This window comes from Ursus arctos, unplaced genomic scaffold (genome assembly GCF_023065955.2).
Source record: "Ursus arctos isolate Adak ecotype North America unplaced genomic scaffold, UrsArc2.0 scaffold_32, whole genome shotgun sequence".
Taxonomy (NCBI): Eukaryota; Metazoa; Chordata; class Mammalia; order Carnivora; family Ursidae; genus Ursus; species Ursus arctos.
This window is the reverse complement of record NW_026623008.1, coordinates 5436253-5456247: the sequence shown is the minus strand read 5'-3', so window position 1 is coordinate 5456247 and position 19995 is coordinate 5436253. Positions and strand designations below refer to the sequence as shown.

General features: G+C 45.5%; 1 protein-coding gene across 5 annotated transcripts; it reads right to left on the bottom strand.

The window, feature by feature from the left end:
- Window positions 1–815: 815 nt before the first annotated feature.
- Window positions 816–14558, bottom strand: PARK7 (Parkinsonism associated deglycase). Of its 5 annotated transcripts, none has more exons than XM_057305158.1 (7): window positions 14503–14558; window positions 13333–13446; window positions 11416–11517; window positions 10463–10522; window positions 9548–9617; window positions 6082–6168; window positions 816–1407 (listed from the first exon to the last, which is right to left on the bottom strand). In XM_057305158.1, exons 2-7 carry the CDS (start codon window positions 13420–13422, stop codon window positions 1247–1249), a joined length of 570 nt encoding a protein of 189 aa, XP_057161141.1. In that variant the 5' UTR covers window positions 13423–13446; window positions 14503–14558; the 3' UTR covers window positions 816–1246. The 5 variants fall into 5 exon arrangements, with proteins under 5 accessions (XP_057161141.1, XP_026375712.1, XP_026375714.1 ...); XM_026519927.4 differs by having other exon boundaries at window positions 14394–14552; XM_026519929.4 differs by having other exon boundaries at window positions 14415–14534.
- Between the last annotated feature and the right edge of the window lie 5437 nt (window positions 14559–19995).

Sequence of the window (19995 nt, the reverse complement as noted above, 5' to 3'; positions counted from 1 at the left end):
ATCAAAATGTGCAGTTACACGTCTGTATTTTTAAAAAATTATCTGCCTTCCCTCCCAGTCCAGGGGTCACCAAAGCACAGCCTGAGGGCCAAATCCGCACAGCTGGCTGGTTTTGTAAATTTTGTTGGAACACAACCACGGTCCCTGCCTAACGTGTCTCGTCTGCAGCTTTGGTGCTACAAGGCCCCTTGAGTAGTTGTGACCGGGACTTTCTGGCCCACATTTAAAACAGTTACCAGCTGGCCTTTCCAGAAAGTTCGCTGACCTTTGTTCTCTGCCAGAGGAGGGAAGGGGGAAAAGGAACAGGAGGAAGGAAGAAAAGGTATCATGCGATGAGGCTGTTCAGCTAAAAGTTTTACTTAGTAGCTCAGCTCCGTGTTCTGAAGCCTTGACCCTATTCCACCCTTTCAGAGAGGCAGCCGTCACTCGGCAGGAGACGAAAACGCCCAGGGAACCTGCTGGCTTCCGTGAACCACCCAGGAGTCACTCCTGCTCGGGTCCGGCTGGATCCCAGGTCAAGCGCCATTCTCAGCCTTCTTGGGCAGGCTCTCCTGCCTGTCCTCTCAGCCACTCAGCAGAGGCCCCAGGATGGAGTCGCACGTGCTGGCGGGTCTCACCGGGGTCACGTGGGCAGGGACAGAGGGGGGGCTCTGGCTGGTGGGGCCGGGGTGCGTGCGTGTCAGCCCCTGGTGTCTGTTAACTGAAGAAGGGAAGCAGAGGCTGGGACAGCCTCCAGAGGTTTTCACTTCCATCTGAGGACCCTTTCTGCAACGGAAAAAGGAACCGGTCTACAATAACGCACTATGACAGCCAACTTCATCGGTATTTTTAATAGCACATTAACGATACACAGTTAACAAATGGGAAAAAAACAATCACAAGCTTCTTTAATCTTTGCTTTTACACTTTTCCGCCTTTGCCATGTCAGATGTGCTCACGGCTCGTGTATCTCAGTAGCTCTGTCAACGGTTAACGGATTCAAGTGAAGCTGATCATGAATTTGGTTTCACGCACAGAAACAAGGTGAAACCAGAAAAAAACAAAGTAACAATCGGTAGTTTGCTAAAGGCCATTTTCTGTGTCATCAAGGTTCAGGACCATGGGGACGCGGGCGTAGGTGGGAAGCTCTGCACGGGGGCAGCAACCAGGCTGCTCGGCACGGCAACCGCCCGTTTTGCTTCAAGTGAACATGGTGAGAATGATTACAAACGGCCTGTTTCTCTACTTCTGATCCAAGATTTCTACTCTAATCTTTAAGAACGAGCGGGGCCTTCACTTGGTCAGCCACGTCCTTGCCGTTCAGTGCCTCGACGATGGCGAGAGCGAACTCAAAGCTGGTTCCAGGCCCACGGCTCGTGAGGATTAGGCCGTCCCTCTCCACACGGTTCTCAGAGTAGCTGTAATGGCCTTCAAAGTCAGAACGAAAAAGGGTTACATCCTAACGGGCTCTGCTGGACAACAGTGCGTACCGCTCCCAACTCAGTGCCCTGATACAGCAGGCTGGTCTCGCATAAATTCTACAAAACCTTTCCAAAGTGCACATCAGAGCATCTCCAGTTCTGCCCCTAGAAGGCTTTGCTAACTTTCTCCAGCACCTAAAGGTGACACTATACTCCACGTCCTGGTGGGCAAACCCTCTGCGTCGGACCTGCACAGAGACTGGACTGGAAGGAACCAAAGGGGAAGACAGAAAAAAACTTGCCATCCTGGTGGGAGCTTATGGTGACCTGGGTGGGGACAGTGGGGACAGGGAAGAAACGAAGGTCTGAGAAACCTCTTAGAGACAAAATGCCCAGAACTTAGCCCAGGACTGAACATGGGGAGGTGGTGAGGACGACTCCCGGCCACCTGTGCTGGGCAACGGAGTGGGTGGGGGTGCCACACAGGTCCCGCTTGGCCTCTGCCGTATTCACGAGCGTTAGAAACCACGCACTGATGTGCACGTCCTTTCCGAGTGATCAAGAACGCCCAGAGTAGTTCATATCTCACTATCCTCAGTAGAAATCAAGCCACCCACTGAACTAACTGAATACAACACATCACAAGTTTCCGAGTTATCATACTATAGAGAAAAAGAGGACCTCAGGTTTGAAGGGAAAAAGTTTTCACAACTTAACCTCATTTACTGATGGTTAAACCGGGCCAAGGCAATTTTAGATGCTAAACCAGAAAACTGGCTGGGTCGAGTCTTCCAGAGCTGAGAGATGAACTGCCAGACTGCAGCAGTGTGAGGCAATTTCTAAATGGCTCACTGAACAATCTCTTCGTGGGCAAACATTACAAATACAACTTAAACTGGTTGAAGACATTTCAAGGTTCCATGGTTCTTTTCACAATTTCAGCCACGAAGAGCAAGAGGTCTACACTTACCAACGACCTCCACCTAGCGGCAATGACGGACAAAGACCAGGTGCCCACACCGAGTGGGGAGTGCACAGAGCTCAGCTGATCTGGATTTGGGAACTCTGCAAACTGAAACCCCACAGCCAACTGGCATAAAGCATTAAGTATTATTTTCTTTTTAACTTTAAGCAAGCACCCCAAATCCAGGAAGCCTCTTCAGAGAAAAGGCAACCGGGGAGCCTAGACCCAAGGGGTCGGCACAGAACAGCGGCTTTTACTGGCACACATCTCACCTACTTGCTCAGTGGCTCTGCAACAGCAGAGTGGCTGCCATCCAGACCGGAAGTCCCCGAAAGCCCAAAATATTTACTCTCTGGCCCTTCAAGGAAAAGTCTGACCTCTGAGCACAGCAGCTCTGGGTTCAAATCCCAGGGCTGACACTTAGTAGCTGTCCGATCTCTCTGAGCCTCACTTTTCTCTTCTGTAAAATGGGGAGGATACCACCCTCGCAGGGCTGCTGTGGGAGTCCAGTCCCGCGGAATACCAGGGCCAAGTGGTGGGGTCGTTACCACAGCCGGCAGCCGGCCGAGGGCTCCCAGCACTCGGCCCAGAGCTGGGCACTTACCAGCTCTCCCTTCCCCGCGCCGGCTCGTGCCAGGCCACATTCTGCGGGCATTACACACAGTAAGTACCACACGGGGCCTGTCAACAGCCCCGTGAGGCAGGGGACCACCGGGACCCTCAGAGGGCAGGGGAGAAAGCGAGGCTCGGCGGGGGAAGGAGACGCCGGCAGCAGGGAGCCACACCCGCACCGCCGCCCGGGACGCAGCTCCTGCGGCTCAGCTTCTTGCTGCGCCTCCAGATGCTTGCTAGAACCCCCGACCCGGAGCAACTGAGAAGGCTATTAAAGTCACGGTTTCTTCTTTTAAAGACCGAGAAACGGGAAAACCGTGTCCTTCCCACTGGATGGCTTAACTGAGCAAAAATTTCACGCTTATCTACTAAGTAGTGACGAGGACAAGGAGGACCAGAGGAGACACCAGGAGGTGACGAGCGCTCCCCTCTCCGAGCGCTCTGAAGGGCCCGATGTTCCCGACTTTTTTCTCACAGTAGGACTTCCTGGCTGAACTCAATACCTCGTAACTGAACCGTGTGTGGGAGCCTCACGGGGACAGAGGCGGGCCCGAGTGCCAGCCTGATGCTGGCCAAGTCGCCTGGCCTCTCAGAGCCGGCGTCCTCATTTGGGAAGTCAGTACCTGCCTTGCTGGGCACCCCGGCCTGCGAGGCCCCGCGGACATAATGCTTGTGAACGTACTTTATAAACCCTGGGAGTTAACAATCTAATCTGCTTCTATTCCTGATCCACCCCAGTGTTCTTGAGGCATGACCAGCACAGACACAACAGATCCACCTTCAGATAGGGGAGGAACGTGGCCTCCTACTCGACCCTTCCCCCAATATGTCGTAACGACCTAGGAAGCCTGATTCCGATCTTTCCAACTCTCCAAAACCTGTTAGCTCCAAGGAAACTCTATTCCTTTTTTTTTTTTTTTTAAGATTTTAGATTTAAAGATTTTATTTATTTATTTGACAGAGAGAAAGAGAGAGTGAGAGAGAGAGTGCACGAGCAGGGGGTGGGGTAAAGGGAGAGGGAGAAATAGACTCCCCACTGAGCAGGGAGCTGGATGCAGGGCTCGATCCCCGGACCCTGGGATCATGACCTGAGCTGAAGGCAGACACTTCACCGACTGAGCCACCCAGGAGCCCCAAATAAACTCTATACCTACATTAAAAAATGCTCAGCAGCCAGAGCCTTTAAAAAAAAAAAATCACTTTTCACACCAATGGTTTTATCGACAACTTAGTATCTTTCTAGCAACTCAAATAAAGTTTCAGATTTTCAAGAAAATACTACCTTGGATCAAATTTAAGAATATTCAGAATATCCAACGGCAAGAGCAAACCCTAACGTAAACGACGGATTGGGGGCCGTGATGACGTGTCAGGGCAGGTTCACGGACTGTAACACAGGCACCGCTCTAGTGCAGGAGAGGAACGTGAGGGAGATGGTGTGTGCGTGCCCCGGAAGGGCGTGTGTGCGAACTCTGCACTTTACGCTCCATTGTGCTGTGCACCTAACACTGATCAAAAAAGCACGGTCTGTTACTTAGAAGGAAAATGCAGTACAGTGACAACGCACAACTCGACTCGGCTGCAGAGACAACACAAGCCATGTCACCTGCCCTCCTTTCTGCCTTAGTTCAGAATCAGCCTCCAGCAGGACTGAGGCAGGGGAGAAAATGGCGGTTTCCAAATCAGCTACTGATGTCACTGTGTTGTCTTTTTTGTTTATTCACTGAAATTAGGCTGGTTGATGTTTCCCCAGAGCCAGCCACTCAGTCTCCTTGTTGGCTGAATGCCAAGCAAACCACTTCTGGCTTCTAACTGGACATTTCAGATGCTCTTGCAATTATCCACACTGGTGTGAGTTTCCTTTCTCTTTGCAAGTTCCTGGTCTCTGCCTCTCTGTTACAGGCACTCCAGGGACAGATGGCAGAGGAAGATGCCACCTGTCTGACAAAAGACACTACCTGGTTGGTGTTCTGACTCTCGTGCTGAGAAGTGGTGGCTGATATGAGGAAGGATCAGTCAGTACATCGTTGTACGTTCAGATGCTTGGTTATACTGCTTTGCTGTGAATTATCCATTGCCTTCTATTTAAAGAAATGCTTGATAGATGACACCCCCCCGCCACACCCAAAGAATACAATCTTAGATTTAAAAAGCAAGCTGCAGAACAATATATTTAGCAGATCTCATTTGAGTAAAAACATTAAAATACAAAGGATAATGAGTATGTGCAGAGAAAATTCTAGCATTACACAGGGAACTTTCTAACAGAAGTTACCTCTGAAAAGCAGAAAGGGGGTGAGGAAGTGAGAAAAGGCATATTTATGTTTTGACTTCACCCCTCTTTTGTACTTTTTGCACTCTACACCACAAATAGAAATTGTTTTTATAAAAATAAATAAAAGTTAGGTATCTAGCTGGTATTTATAAAAGAAACATGCCACCCAAGGGAGCCCCTTGGTGGCTCAGTCGGCTGAGTGACTGACTCTTGGTTTTGGCTTAGGTCATGACCTCAAGGTCCTGGGATCAAGCTCTACATTGGGCTCCCTGCTCAGCAGGGAGTCTGCTTGTTCCCCTCCTCCTACCCTCCTCCCTCCGCTTGTGCTGTCTCTAAAAATTAATAAATAAATCTAAAAAAACAAAACAAAACAAAACCATGTCACCCAAGGAAACAGACCTGCCATCCAGGAAGAGAGCAATATTCATTTTACTTTGGACTGCGGGCAAAAGGGCACTTTCTGAAACTGCTGTCGAGGTTTAAAGTTTACCCTCAGGCCTCTGGCAAAGTGTTTAGTAAAAATTCCTAGTTAACCTGGCATTTCATAATCACTCCCATCTAGGACAATCGGATCTCTGGCGGGCCTCTGCTTAGTCCCTGAGCCCCTGGCAGGGCACACACAGAGACAGGAACGCACCACCTCTGCCCCATTGCTCGCTCCCTCTCTCTACCCTCTCTCTAGTTGGAACACTTGAGAAGACAGCGAGGAACAGCCAGCACCTCAACCCACAGAGTCTCTCTGCATAGGGTTACCCTGGGTGGGAAACAACGCTAAAGAGCAGCTTTTTGAGAAGGTCTTTCTGTACATTAAAATAGAAGCATGCACTTACTTCCATTCATCATTTTGTCTTTAGCAAGTGGGTGTGTTGTAACTTTGCTTCCAAAACCTATTTCATGAGCCAAAAGAGCCGTAGGACCTAAAAAGAAGATTAATAAAAAGACTTAAGTGTGGATACAGAAAAACCAGTGGTTTAAAAATTGCAACAGCAGAAGTACTCTTCAAAACCAGGAGGCTCTTACTTAAAATACACTTATGATTCTGAAATTAAACACTTTTTCATATGAGAGGTAAAGTATGTTTGTAATAAACCATCTGCCGAGCACATCTGGCAAAGTGTACAAACTCAGAATACTTCAATACCCATCTAATCAAATCATACAGCGGAATAATAAACAGAATGTGGTCCCCCTCAAGGAAATGCAAGCGAGGGTCCCCGGGGTCCTAGAAGGAGAGACCACCAAGGCCTTCCTCTGAGCACATGAGAGGCAGCTGGTGCTCTCCCAACTTCTGGACTTGACTATCTCACAGACTAATTTTTTCTTCTTAAAAATGAAAGATTAGCACTCATTCCTCCATCTACCCACCCAAAGATCCCAGGTGGTAGGATTATTACAATGAATAGGACATTGTCCAGTCCTGCGAAATGCCCACAAGTCTGAGATATAAGGACACTAGCATTTCTTTATTAAAAACCACTTAAGACCACGCACAAAGATCAATTTCTGATCCTCTAAAATATGCGGTTGCTAACCTGAGACTTTTATCCAAATGTATTCACTGAAAATGGTCAATTTCATCGATAATCACAAGCATATTTCATATGTAATGGTCCTCAAATAAGAACTAAAACCAAAAATATCTTATAACTTTGTTATGTTACATTAAAACTTTAAAAAAAGTAGTTATTCTAACTTTTTTTCTCCAAGCTTCACACCACACCCAGGAAAACCTGCTTCAGCACAGCAACGCCACCTCCAGCATGGGCTGGGGAGCCACGGCGAAGACCTGAGACAGAGCCTGTGTGCTGTAGCTTCAGCCAACGCACACACCTGCTCTCACTGACCTTTCATGTATCAACACAGTTCCAAGGAAAAGGGAGTTATAGACCATACCTACCGGCTAGATCACAGCTGCTGTTCACAGGAAGATCAACAAATAATACTTAATTACATAAGCCTTCCGCCTGACACCAAGCCAAGTCCCGATTTATATCTCCTCAATCAAAAGCCTGAAACAGATTTGGTGTCTCTCACCACCTTACTTTTATGCTACATACTGGACAGCCATGTATGGGGGCAAATTTTAAGTCTGTAAAGACTGAATAATTACCATTCAATTTTTATTTCAATGGAGTCATCATTACCCTGAATTCTTACTTTGTAAGATTTTAAGAAATAAGAAGTAATTCCCTACATGATCTTGTATTGGAACGCAAACCTCGAGAGGTGATCGTACAGTTGAGTTAGGAATTTTTAGGCTCCTCCCTTCAGCTGATAAAATCGCTGCCTACAGTAACGTTAATAAATTTATGTTTCGGTTGAATATAGGAACTCCATGATGGCTTACTCATCATGGTAAGCCCATAATTACTACTTTCTGGGGTTTAAGAATCCTATTTGGAGAATTCAAGAAGAGATATTTACTTGTCATTACTTGAAATTCTGACAGATGGAATCGTTGCTGCATCGGCAGCAGGGACGGAGCCCGACTGAGTGGAGGGCACTCCAGGCAGGAGCCCCTTGGGCCACCACGACACGGAAGCCAACAGCGCCACCGTGTGGCAACATGCAGAGAAAACATCAGGGTCACCCCCCAACTTCCATGTCCGGGAGCTGGTACCCAGAGCCAGGCATCTGACAATTCCTGGGCCCTTCACCTCCAGGCTCCTTTCCCTTTTATCTTACCAAGATTGTCTCCCTTCCAGTTTCTGTCTCAGTGACTACATATTATCCCTCAATACCAGGGACTAAGCAAACTGTCTTTTCAGTACCCGGTTCCCAGTTCCTAACTGCAATACTTAAGAATCATCTTACTTTTCATCACACTTCCTATTTCTGGCCATACCCAGAGAAGCAGTACAGGATGTTCAACAAGACAAACACAAGGCGAGAGGGCTGTTTATGGCTAACGTCGATTTAAAGGATTATAAGGTCTGAGCTCCTCAGCATGGCATTCAAGCTGCCTGAGCGCCAAACACTGAACCAGATGTGGCGAATAATTCTGCCACCTCAGTGACAAGAAGGACAAACTGACACGTGGTTTTTACTTTCAGCAGAGTCTTAAGGGAACAAATCCAGCCCAAACCCTTCCTTTCTTCCTTTGGTTAGAAAACCTAAGAACAAGGCTGCAGTGACTGCAGTGTCCTTCAGCAAGGAGAAAGCCCTGTGCCCAAAGGGCAGGTCACAAGGCTAGTGCTGACTGGAACCCGAGAACAGGGCTTGCCAGGGTGGTCACCTCTGAGGCCCTCAAACATCCGAGTTGTAGGACCCCTGAGCTTTTATGTGGGTTACATCAATCAGTAACTGCCATGTTAGAAATTAAAACTGGGAAATTTTTACAACACAACCGATACTTAAGCATACATGCCACACCCGTGACAGCATCGTCCCACTCTCCTGTCACTCCTCTGTGAATGGGAAGGAAAAGGCCAAATTACGTCTTGGTATCTGCTTTCACCTTACGACGCCCTTGAGAGAACTCCCGAGAATCTCCGCTGTAATTATGCAAAGTCCCCGGGATCCCTGGCTTCTAAGCTCTTTAACAAGTCCATCAAACTGAACAAAACGTCATGTCATTTTATCCAGCCATCCATCCATTCATTTACTGCTCTTTTGACAAAGATTTCACGAAGACCAATAACAAAAAAGGCCCTGGCCAAAATTACACTATGGAAAAAACTCAAGATGGCAGAATATCATGACACTAGAGCATTAAGACTGGATTTTACAAAGGAATCAGAAAACATAATATTACTAAGTTTCAAAGACGTGGGGACATCTATGAAGTACCAACAACCTTCTTCTAAATTACGTGACAGATAACACAGTGCCTAAGATCTAAATTTTAACACTGAGGATTAGGCGGAAAGCACCCCGAGGCCTCTGAATCTGCAGGGTAAGCGCAGGACAGAGCTGTTATGTTTATGTCTGACTGATTCTTGCTGACTGGGTGCTGGCAGATACACTTTCTGGCACAGAGATTTGCTGTAACAAGCTGTTTACTGAATTCCAGAGGGCGTTATTTTCCTCAGAGGTCAACCAAACACGGAAACCATTAAGTTTCACGGAACATAGACCAAAAACACGGAGAGGCAGAAAACAGAACAATTGTACTCATTTCTGAAATGACACCAACTTCATGCCACCCAAATTAAATAGGCCAATACGGATGTCCTTCATGCTTTGTGAAGGGAAAGAAGTATTTGAACAAAGTCTTCTAATTCAATGCTACCCTGTCACGTATTTTTTGAAGAAAACCCAACAACACATTTAACCCAGGATGGTTCTGCGCGTTACCTGCACAGATGGCTGCGATGAGGCCCTTCCTTTTTTCTTGTTCCTTCAGTATCTCCTTCACAGCAGCAGACTATTCGAAGAAAGCCCAAACACATCAAGTTATCACGAAGCCACAAGTTCAATCTCCAGCTGGAAACTCTGGGTGAAGATCTTGCAGTTTAAACTAAAAGCAGATTCTATCTATTCTCTAACAATATTTCTAAATCATTAATAGAAAAATGATCAAATTCATACTGTTTCTACATTGTTAGACCTAAGGAAGGCATTTATTATAAGAGAAAGGCATCCTTTTTTAAAGGATGTTTAAAGATGAGATGAGAAAAGCAACTTCCCTTGGGCAAACTGACCCTTGCCATTTTGTGCTCCTGGGAGAAAGAAGAGGAAGGAAGGGTATGTGGTGTTTTGGGTGTTTTCAGATGGCAGAGTAAGCAACAGGGTCCAGCAGAGTCCCATAAGTCAGACTCAGCCCGCTTTGTAAGCTTGTCTGCCGCGCTCCTCCCTCCTCTCCCACTATTCCTGCAGGCTGACTCTTCAGAGAGGACTTCAGTGAAGAAGCAGAGGCCTCTTCTGAAGTCATTTTTCACCCCCACTGGCAGTTCCAGTCCCCTGCAGCTCCCAGCCCCCAGCTCCACGGTCTCTTAGCTTTTTATGCTTAAACCTTCATGAAACACAAAATTAGATTCATTCTTCTACCGTGAACTGTATGCACAGAATCTTTTCACAAATAACTTTTCCACTAATTCCGCTTACTCATGTAGTAAATGTCAGGAGAGATGTTTTTCTTAATTACGCCAGAACCACTTTTCATTTCACCTGCTACTAGTTTATTCCCACCCTCCCTTCCTGAACTATTTTAGTAACAAAACCAACAGAACACAGGCAGATGCTGAAATACTTCCTTTATATGGTTTTTACCTCAGATAAATTCTGTGCACCCAGATTGCCTCCCGGCAGAACCACTACGTCGTAAGGTCCCTGTTGTTAAGGGGGAAAAAAAAAAAGTAAAAACATTTCATCTGAAATGTGCACTACAGTGATAGTCCGACAACACTTTCCTATTTTCAATGTCGGTCATAGCAAAAACCTGTTCACAGAAGAGCAGTTAAACAAACGAAGGTGTAGCTCTACGATGCAATGTTCTTGCAACTAGTACAAAATCTGAATATCGTAACACGAAAGGATGGCCGTCCACAAGCTGCCTCTGCTGGTTTTCCTGCCACACTGACGCTCCAAGAGCATACGGCCCACAGCCCCATCACACTGGCCATTAAGCAGTGAACTACGGAACGGTGGCCAAGAGCGCCTACGCAGGTTTGGGTGGGCTTGCTTCTGAGGAAAGGGACCTCAGCTCTTCACAGATTCCCAGGTGTTAGGCGCCGTCAAAGGTGATTGTCACGATAAAGAAAAAGCACAATTTAACTAGAATTCTTACTCCTCCCTTAATCCCAGCACTACTCAACTACCAGCTGTTCCACATAAAATGAATAACACAACTATGTCTGTGCCACTGAAACCGGAAAGGCAAAAAGCAGCTTTTGAATAAAGGATAAGAAACAAACAGCAAATGTGGCAGTTGATTCCTGTATCAGGTGATGAAGTTGTGAGACGAAGCAAAGTGGCCTTTGAAGCTAGAGGAACACTGATGAAAGTGTCCCAACCACCCCCTGAGTAAACTGCCAGCTTCCATGGACACAGAGTGAAAAAGGCAGAGTCCTCGACTTCCCAGGGCTTATTATAGTGGGGAAGACATCCAAGCAAAGTAACTTTCTTAAAATAAGTCTGTGCTAACAGCCTGAGATGTAATCAAAACACATTTGAAGAACTTGATAAAGAAGCCATAGGAATAATTCCAGGTATAGAGAACAAACCTCTTTTCTTGCATCTTCCAGACTGGCATCAGGACAAATGACGACGTCTCGACTACACTGTACTGGGTCCTTCCCAGCCAGACCCGCAATGGTGACTTTAATCTAAGAGAAAGATGTCATCAAATTTATCACTGAAACATAAATTTAGAGTAACATTTTCACAGCTGCTGTTTTAAAATAGCTTGGCAGGAAATACTGCAACAAAACCATGCTGACTTTAAGCTAATAAGTTAGCTAAATATATTTAATAACTAGGTCTGTCCCAGTTTGCCTGGGACAGTCCTGATTTACAGATGCTGTCCTGGTACCCTGCCTGGTTAGTGTCCTTTCTCCCATAAGCGTTCTGCTTTGGGAGATCATCCTGTTAATAATCCATCTTGCAAAGTTACTGTTGCTACTTAAATCTCATGCCATTTCCTTAAGACAAAAGACAAGTTAAAACAATGAAATACTACTTTAGCTTGCAAAAATTTACAAAGTTAATAAAACCAAGAGCTGGGGCGCCTGGGTGGCACAGCGGTTAGGCGTCTGCCTTCGGCTCAGGGCGTGATCCCGGCGTTACGGGATCGAGTCCCACATCGGGCTCCTCGGCTGGGAGCCTGCTTCTTCCTCTCCCACTCCCCCTGCTTGTGTTCCCTCTCTCACTGGCTGTCTCTATCTCTGTCAAATGAATAAATAAAAAATCTTAAAAAAATAAAAAATAAAAAAAAAATAAAACCAAGAGTTGGTACTGGGAAAATGGGAATTTTCCTATACTGCTGGTGGGCCCACATGTTGGTACTTTGGGGAGCCATTTGACAAAATCTGGTAATGCCACCTATGGGCTGCCCTTTGGCCAAGCAATTCCACTTTCAGGCATAAAATCAGAAAAAAACGTCCACACATTTGCATAAGGAAACCCGTACAAGAATATTAGAGTATTGTGATGTCCTGAAACTGCGTAACAGAAGAATGGATAGATTGCAGCATATTCACGGAACATAATAAGCAACAATTTTAAATAAACAAACCGAATCTAGATGTGTCTTCATTCATGAGATCCAGAGAAATGAAGGGTAACAGACTTTGGGGTCAGACTGCTAGGGTCGAAGTACTGGCTCTTTTACTTACTAAGTCTACAATGTGGACACCTTATCTAGTGTCTCTGTGCCTCAGTTTCTTCAACTGTACAATGAGAATGGCAATAACTCATAGGGTTGTTATAGGACTTAAGCTAGTTTATGTAAGTGCTTAGAATAACACCTAGCATCAGTAAACGCTATTTTAAGTGTTCACTATAGATATATATAGAGTGAGTGAGGCAGAGAGAGAAAGAGACACATGCAATATGCAACTGCAGTCTAATGTTATTTTGAAGACATGCATTGGATGGACACACAACAATAAGAGAACAGTTATCTCTGTGGCCAGAAGGGGAATAGTATTGGGGAAATCTACAAAGAGGGCTGTATGATGCGTTATTTCTTTAAAGCACCAGTTCCTCAAGAAGTAGGTCTACAAGAAATATGGCAAAATGTTAACAAGTATTACATGTGGACAGTGAATAGACAGGTAACTATTATATAGTTTCTGTATCTTTGTGTGTTTGAAATATTTTATAAAGTACACTGATTATTCAGGATGACTTCAAAACCCAAAAATGTTTGAAAAAGGGGAGGGCTAGGAAACGTTGGGGGTGGGGGGGCGCCTGGCTGGCTCAGTCCTTAGCGTCTGCCTTCGGCTCAGGGCGTGACCCGGCATTCCGGGATCGAGCCCCACATCAGGCTCCTCTGCTGGAAGCCTGCTTCTTCCTCTCCCACTCCCCATGCTTGTGTTCCCTCTCTCGCTGGCTGTCTCTATCTCTGTCAATTAAAATAATAAAAATCTTTTAAAAAAAATTAAAAAAAAAAAAAAGAAAGAAAACGTTGGGGGACTTACTCCAGCTCGCCTCATGACATCTACGGGGATGACTGTCTCCATCTCCTCTGCTCCTTTGGCCAGGATGACCAGAGCTCTTTTCGAAGCCATTTTTATGTTGTCTTTTTTTAAAGACTTAATGTAAAAAAGAAAAAGAATTTCAAAAAACTTTGCATTGCAACCCTGAAACAGCCAAAAACTTCCAAGTTTAGGAACATTTTTAAGCAAAGTAACTAAGTGCCTCCTAGGGAAAAGGTTCTGATACACAGAATGTGTAAAAAGCACTTTAGGTTAATACTGTTTACACAGAATTTCAACTGCTGTTATTTTGAGATGAGAACACAGTAAGGTTGCTAACACGTGTTGGGACTATTTGGATTTTCTTTTACCATGGTTTTTTTCTTTTTTTAAATCCAATATACAGTAACTTACCGCAACCAACATTTTCTAAAACACAAATACATGGGTCTTGCATTACACACAACGCGGGGAGATAGTATTATTTTTAGAAACACTATTTCAGAAAACGACTAAACTTAATTTCATGGGCAAAAAGTTACAGACACAGTCTTTAGCAGTTAGTCGGTGAGATTTTTGGAGGGGATTTTCTTTTAAGTTCCAATAACTGCACTAAAAATTCTGGAAAATTAACAGTGCTAAATATTTAACATTTTTTTTAATGATGTAAAAAGATGGGAATTCCCCCACTAAACTCAACCCAACTGGACCCGCTCTTTGCACTTCGCTCTCTCCTTGTAAACGGGAGCCGCCAAGCTGCTGGGGGGGGGGGGGGGGAGTCCGAACAGTTTTTAGCATGTTCTTTTTGGGGACTTAGCTGTCCATGCAAAACAGACGCTAAGGAAACCGCTTCACCAAACACAGTATTGACCAGTTGCAAACTGGTGGGATGCCATGCACACAACCCCGGAGAATACGAAGTCGTTACGTGTGTTCCTGCCGGAAGGCCGCCCGCGCCGCAGGCGTGGCGGGACCCCGTCCTCCGGTGCCCCCTTCCGTAGCCCGCACCGGGCTGCCCGTGGCCCCCTCGCCACCCACAGCGTACCCCAGGCCCCGACCCGAACCTCGACGTTCTGCCCACAGACCCGGCACCTCGGCCCCTTCGGCAACAATTCTGCGCCGGGGACGACCAAACCACAACCGGATTAAACCGGGACGGACGCAAGCACGCACACACGTCGCTCCGGCCCTCAGACCCGCACTGCGCAGACGCACGCCGCCCGGCTTCTCGTTCTGCCCCGCCCCTCGGTGCTGCGCAGACGCCCTTCGCGCAGACCCCTCCATGTTCTCCCCCCCCCCCCCCGCCCCGGCCCTCCACTGCGCAGACGCACGCCGCCCAGGCCCCACCTCCTCCTGCACTGCATTGCGCAGACTAGTGCCGCTCCCTCGCTTACGAAACATCCGGCTGAACCCACCTAGGATTGTTGCGGGGGGCGACCGGCCTTTCCGACTCTTCACTGAGTCTAGGGATGTGTCCATTTGGAACACCCAGCATCACGAGAATCCCGGGGGTTCTCGCATCCTCACGAAATCTCCCCAACCCCGAATGGCGCGGGCGTCCGCTGGAGTTAACCCGCTTGTCGCCGCAGCCCGGAGACGCGCGGTCCTCTCGGAAACTGGGGGGGTTTGCTGTGATGAGGCGTTTTCATGGAGTGGAGTTGTGCTTTTACGCTTCTTCTGCGCACTCGGTGTCCCTTTCCTGGAGCTCCTTCCCATGTCCCCTTCCGACCTGTTATGACTTAAAGGTTTTCCTGATCTTGTGTCCCCACCGTGTTCCACCGGTGGCCCGAGCCTGTGCGACTCTTAGCAATTGTTTGCGTGCGGTGTTTTGACGTGTGTTAGTTTCTCAGAGGTGTATTTTTCCCAAAGGTCCCGTTGGCTGCTTCTGCACCCACAGGATTAGAGCACTGCTGACCACATGGACCTGATGAGTACTTAATTAATGACATTTATTTAAGTTAGCGTCTCAAATTTTGTTTTTAAAAGATTGAATTGAATACTGATACTTCTACCCATTTCAAAAACCAAGGTGATAAAAGTTACGTTGAACAGATGGACTCCTATCCTTGTCCCCATCCAGTTCCATCCCCGTCCCTGGCTCCCTGTGGGTAACGTCGTATTAGTTTCCTGAGCATCTTTCCAGGATTTCCTTATGTAAGCACAAGCAAATACATTGTTTTACTTCTTTCTCATAGAAATGTACTAGACTATGTACCTTGTTCTGTCCTCCCCCTGCCACCACGTTATTAAGTGAACATGTTGGAGATCTTTCCTTATCAAAAGGAACTTCCTTTTTTTCAGACAGTATGCTATTGTGACTTATCTCATAGTTTATTTATCAGTGCCCTACTGATAACACAGGTTATTTCCAGCTGTTTTTTTTTTTTTTAAGTAGGCTCCCCACCCAGCATGGAGCCCAACCTGCAACTTGAGCTCTCCACCCTGAGATGAAGACCTGAGCTGAGATCAACAGTCAGATGCTTAACTGACTCAGCCACCCAAGCGTCACTGCAGTCATTTTTTTGTACAGACAGCATTACATTGAATAATCTTATTTATATGTCCTACTTGTGTAGGTAAAACTGGAGGGTAAATTCCCAGAAGTGGTAAATACATTGGAACAACTCCATACAAGTTGAGTCACTTATCACTCTCACCAGTAATATGTGAGGTCAAACAGTATTTTAAATTTGTCGGTGTTTTTGAAGTTTCAGTTTAGCTATCAAAAACATTTATTTTCAAGAAATAACTTACATTCCTTTGGTAGTTTGCAAAGTGCTTTAATATATTTCATGAGATCCTTAGAGTGGTGTGAGAGTGGTTTTTATTAAGAATTGTAAATAGATTTATAAATTGCAACACTGCATTGTGCAAAATTTTTAAGTGTCGTTAAATAATCATTTGGCATTTTAAGAAAACATTCTGGGAGTTCTGAAAAGACTTCATCTTTGGTTATTTGCGAAGGAAGCAGGCAAAAGCCACCCACTTTCAGTTTTGAAGTATGGTGGGAAATAGGCAAGTGGTCAGATGTGTATTTCAAAAACTAAGGAGGGATTTAGGTAGATGAAGGAAAACCAAGGGAAGATGGGCTTTTGTGTTCCAGTGCCCATAGTAAACTTTTGTAAGGAGACAACCGTGCTGGTGGCCTGCTGCAGCATGAGATAACCAGTACAGAACAAAAATGGCAAGACAGATGGTCTTAGTGGTGAAAGGGAGAGAGAATGAACCTGACTTAACACTCCTGAGACATCTGCATCACCTCAAGATCTGAAATGGACGTGGGCCAGCATCAATTTTTATCAAATGAATGAATACATTGCACAGTGTTTACAACTCAAGTATTGCTTATGGTAGATTATCTTTTAGAAATATTCGTTCTTTCCTCTTTCACCTGCATGAGTGGAGGAAATTCCCTGCCCCTTGACTTTAGGTTTGGCCTTGTTTTATTTTATTTTTTAAAGATTTTTATTTATTTGAGAGAGAGAGAGAGCGAGCAGGAGCAGGGAGAGGGGCAGAGGGAGAAGCAGACTTTCCGTCAAGCAGGGAGCCTGATGTGAGACTCAATCCCAGGACTCCGGGATCATGATCTCAGCTGAAGGCAGATGTTGAACCAACTGAGCCACCCAGGTACCCCAGATTTGGCTTTGTTTTAGCTAACAGAATGTTAACAGATGAGGGGCATCTGGGTGGCTCAGTCGTTAAGCGTCTGCCTTCGGCTCAGGGTGTGATCCCAGAGTCTTGGGATCGAGCCCCACATCAGGCTCCTCCGCTGGGAGCCTGCTTCTTCCTCTCACACTCCCCCTGCTTGTGTTCCCTCTCTCGCTTGCTGTCTCTCATTCTGTGTCAAATAAATAAATAAAAATCTTTAAAAAAAAAAAAAAAAAAAAGAATGTGAACAGATGAGACCTGATCAAAGCCTTGAAAAGGTTTGACCTGGAGACCAGGCTTGCTCTCTTGTACTTTTTCCTCCAGGGCTGCTGCTGCTGTCCACTCAATCGGGGTTTCAGAATGAACACATGTGGAACAGACCTGCCTCGGCCAACCTGTGCCTGTGCCCGGGGCAGTCACCACAGCGAAATGGCAGACTGTAGTGCTCAGATTTTGTTATACCGCAATAGCTCAGTGATACAGCTTTAAAAGGTTCAAAATGAAAAACAGCAGTCTTCTGACTCAGTCCTTCCTACCCCCTTAAACCTGCTTTCCAGAGGCAAATATTTTCAACTCTTTAAATTACTTCTTGTAATTGTCTCAATACAGTTGACCCTTGAACAGCAAAGGCTTGAACTACATGGGTCCACACAGATACTTTTTGATGAACACAGTTCAGTACTTTAAATGTATTTTCTCTTATGATTTTTTTTTTAAGATTTTATTTATTTGAGAGAAAGCACAAGCAGGCAGAGGGGCAGAGGGAGAAGCAGACTCGGAGTCTGACAAGGGGCTCAATCCTGGGACTCCAGGATCATGACCTGAGCCAAAGGCAGATGCCCAACCAACTGAGCCACCCAGGTGTCCCTCTTCCTTATGATTTTTCTTAACATCTTCTATTCACTGGCTTACTTTAAGAATATGGTATATATAAAATACAATGAACAAAATATGTGTTAATTGACTTTATGTTACTGGTACAGTTTCTGGTCAGCAGTGGACTATTTAATAGTTAAGTTTTGGGGGAGTCAAAAGTTATATGCAAATTTCTGACTGTACAGGCTTGGGGCATGAGGGGGTTTTGGCGGCCCTAACCCTTACATTATTCAAGAGTCAACTGTATTTTTAAACAATATGCTAATACTATTATTTTTCTTTATTGGTTTTAGACATTATATATTAACTTCCTGGAAAACATACTTTTCATTTCACAGCTGCAGAGATAGGGGTCTGCAGGGGTGAAATGACTGTAATTACCAAGGTCCTGCAGAGTCTTGGTCAAATTCAGATACTCTGATACCAAAGTTCACACTCTACTCACCATAAACTCTATCAGTATTAATAAGTCCACAACACCCATGACATTCTCTTAACTTTCTAGTTTATGCCTATTTCTCATCACACATTTGCAGAATAAAACAAAAAATTAAACCATTCACCAAAAAATGTTGCTCTATTACTGGCAGTGAAGACACCTCCTATTTCAGTCCCTGATTTCCAGGCAGAAAAACCTCATCCTAGTCACTACTTTTTTTATTCACCATTTGACAAGTCTTTATGCTTTGTCTCTGGCTGTTTTCAGGGAGCCTAAAATCCCCTTTTTCTTGCAGCACTTGCAACATTTGATTAAATGATACTCTTCTGTCTTGGTGAGCTCCCAATCCACAATGGAGAAATTATGTTGATCATGTGAGTGAAGGTGTTCGGGACATACTACCTCCAAATACGTCACCTTGGCATATTGATTATTTTGAGTTAAAGGCATTTTTTTTTTAAACAAAAGGTGCAAGAAAGGCACTCAGAGTCCCATTTTTTTTCATCCTGAAAGCAGAAGATGAAACTCTCAGGTGAGAACTGCCCTCCCAGTGACATGAGGAAAGAAACACCACCAGAGAGGCACTTGAGTCTGGAAGAATTCGCATACGGAGACCTTGTTAAAATAACTCTTACCTTCCTTTAATCTCCTGTTTTACTTTGGTTACCTTTCCACAGTTGTCACTCTTTGTTCAACCCAGTATGTAAACACTTAGCTTTTGCCACCTCTTTGGATCTTGAAGGCTCCTGGGTCTCATAAAACTTGCATTAAATAAATTTGTGTGCTTTTGTTCTGTTAACCTTTTTACGTCCATTTAATTGAGGCTCCACCGGAGACCCTAAGGAGGTAGAACTGAAATTTTTGCCTGCCCTATATTAACAACAGCCACCAGTGGCCGTTCGGATCCTGGTTCCAAAAAACAACCCTCCCCCAAAGTAGCCTGATCACAATAAATGGCAAAGAAACTGCTGCCGGATTACTTATTATTTTTCCATGCATCACATTTAGCATCTCATCTCACTAAATACTCATTTTCTATGAATGTGGATGCATCTTTGACCTCATTGATAGTACTTCTTTAGCATTTTGTCTTTTACCTGTTTCCCTCTAATCCTTTGAACTCAGTAGAACCTTCTTGTCTTGGTCACTGCTGAACCCCTATCATCTAGTACACTCCCTGGCACATAGCAGGTGCTCAGTAAGTACTTGCTCAGCATTATCTTTGTTTCACCCTAAAGATATTCCCTCCTTTGACTATCACTATAGATTAATAGTTTACATTTGTAGAACACTACCGTTTACAGTGAGGATCCAACCAATTTCTTATTCCTATTTTAATCATCTTTTCCCCCATCAAATTCATTTCGCCGGACAGCGAATGGGAAATGTGCAGTGGAGAGGGTCACTTTATTTTCACCCTTTCCTAGGTTCACTAAAAAGGGCGAGGGGCTAAACTGCAGTTACTGGGTCTAAGGAAGGCATTTGCGGCATTGAGTAAATGGATTTTTCAACATCCACTAAAGGCTGGTTCAGGGCAAGCTCCAGAGAGGTCCGGCAGAAACGGCGAATTTCCCCTCCGAGCCCCCGAAAGGTTAGGTCGGCGAGACAGGAGAAGAGTAGGCGAGCCCTGACATTTGAGGCAGCGCCGGCGCAAGGGGGAAATTCTGACACCGAGGTCTGTGAGGGGCCCGGGCGGTGGCTTC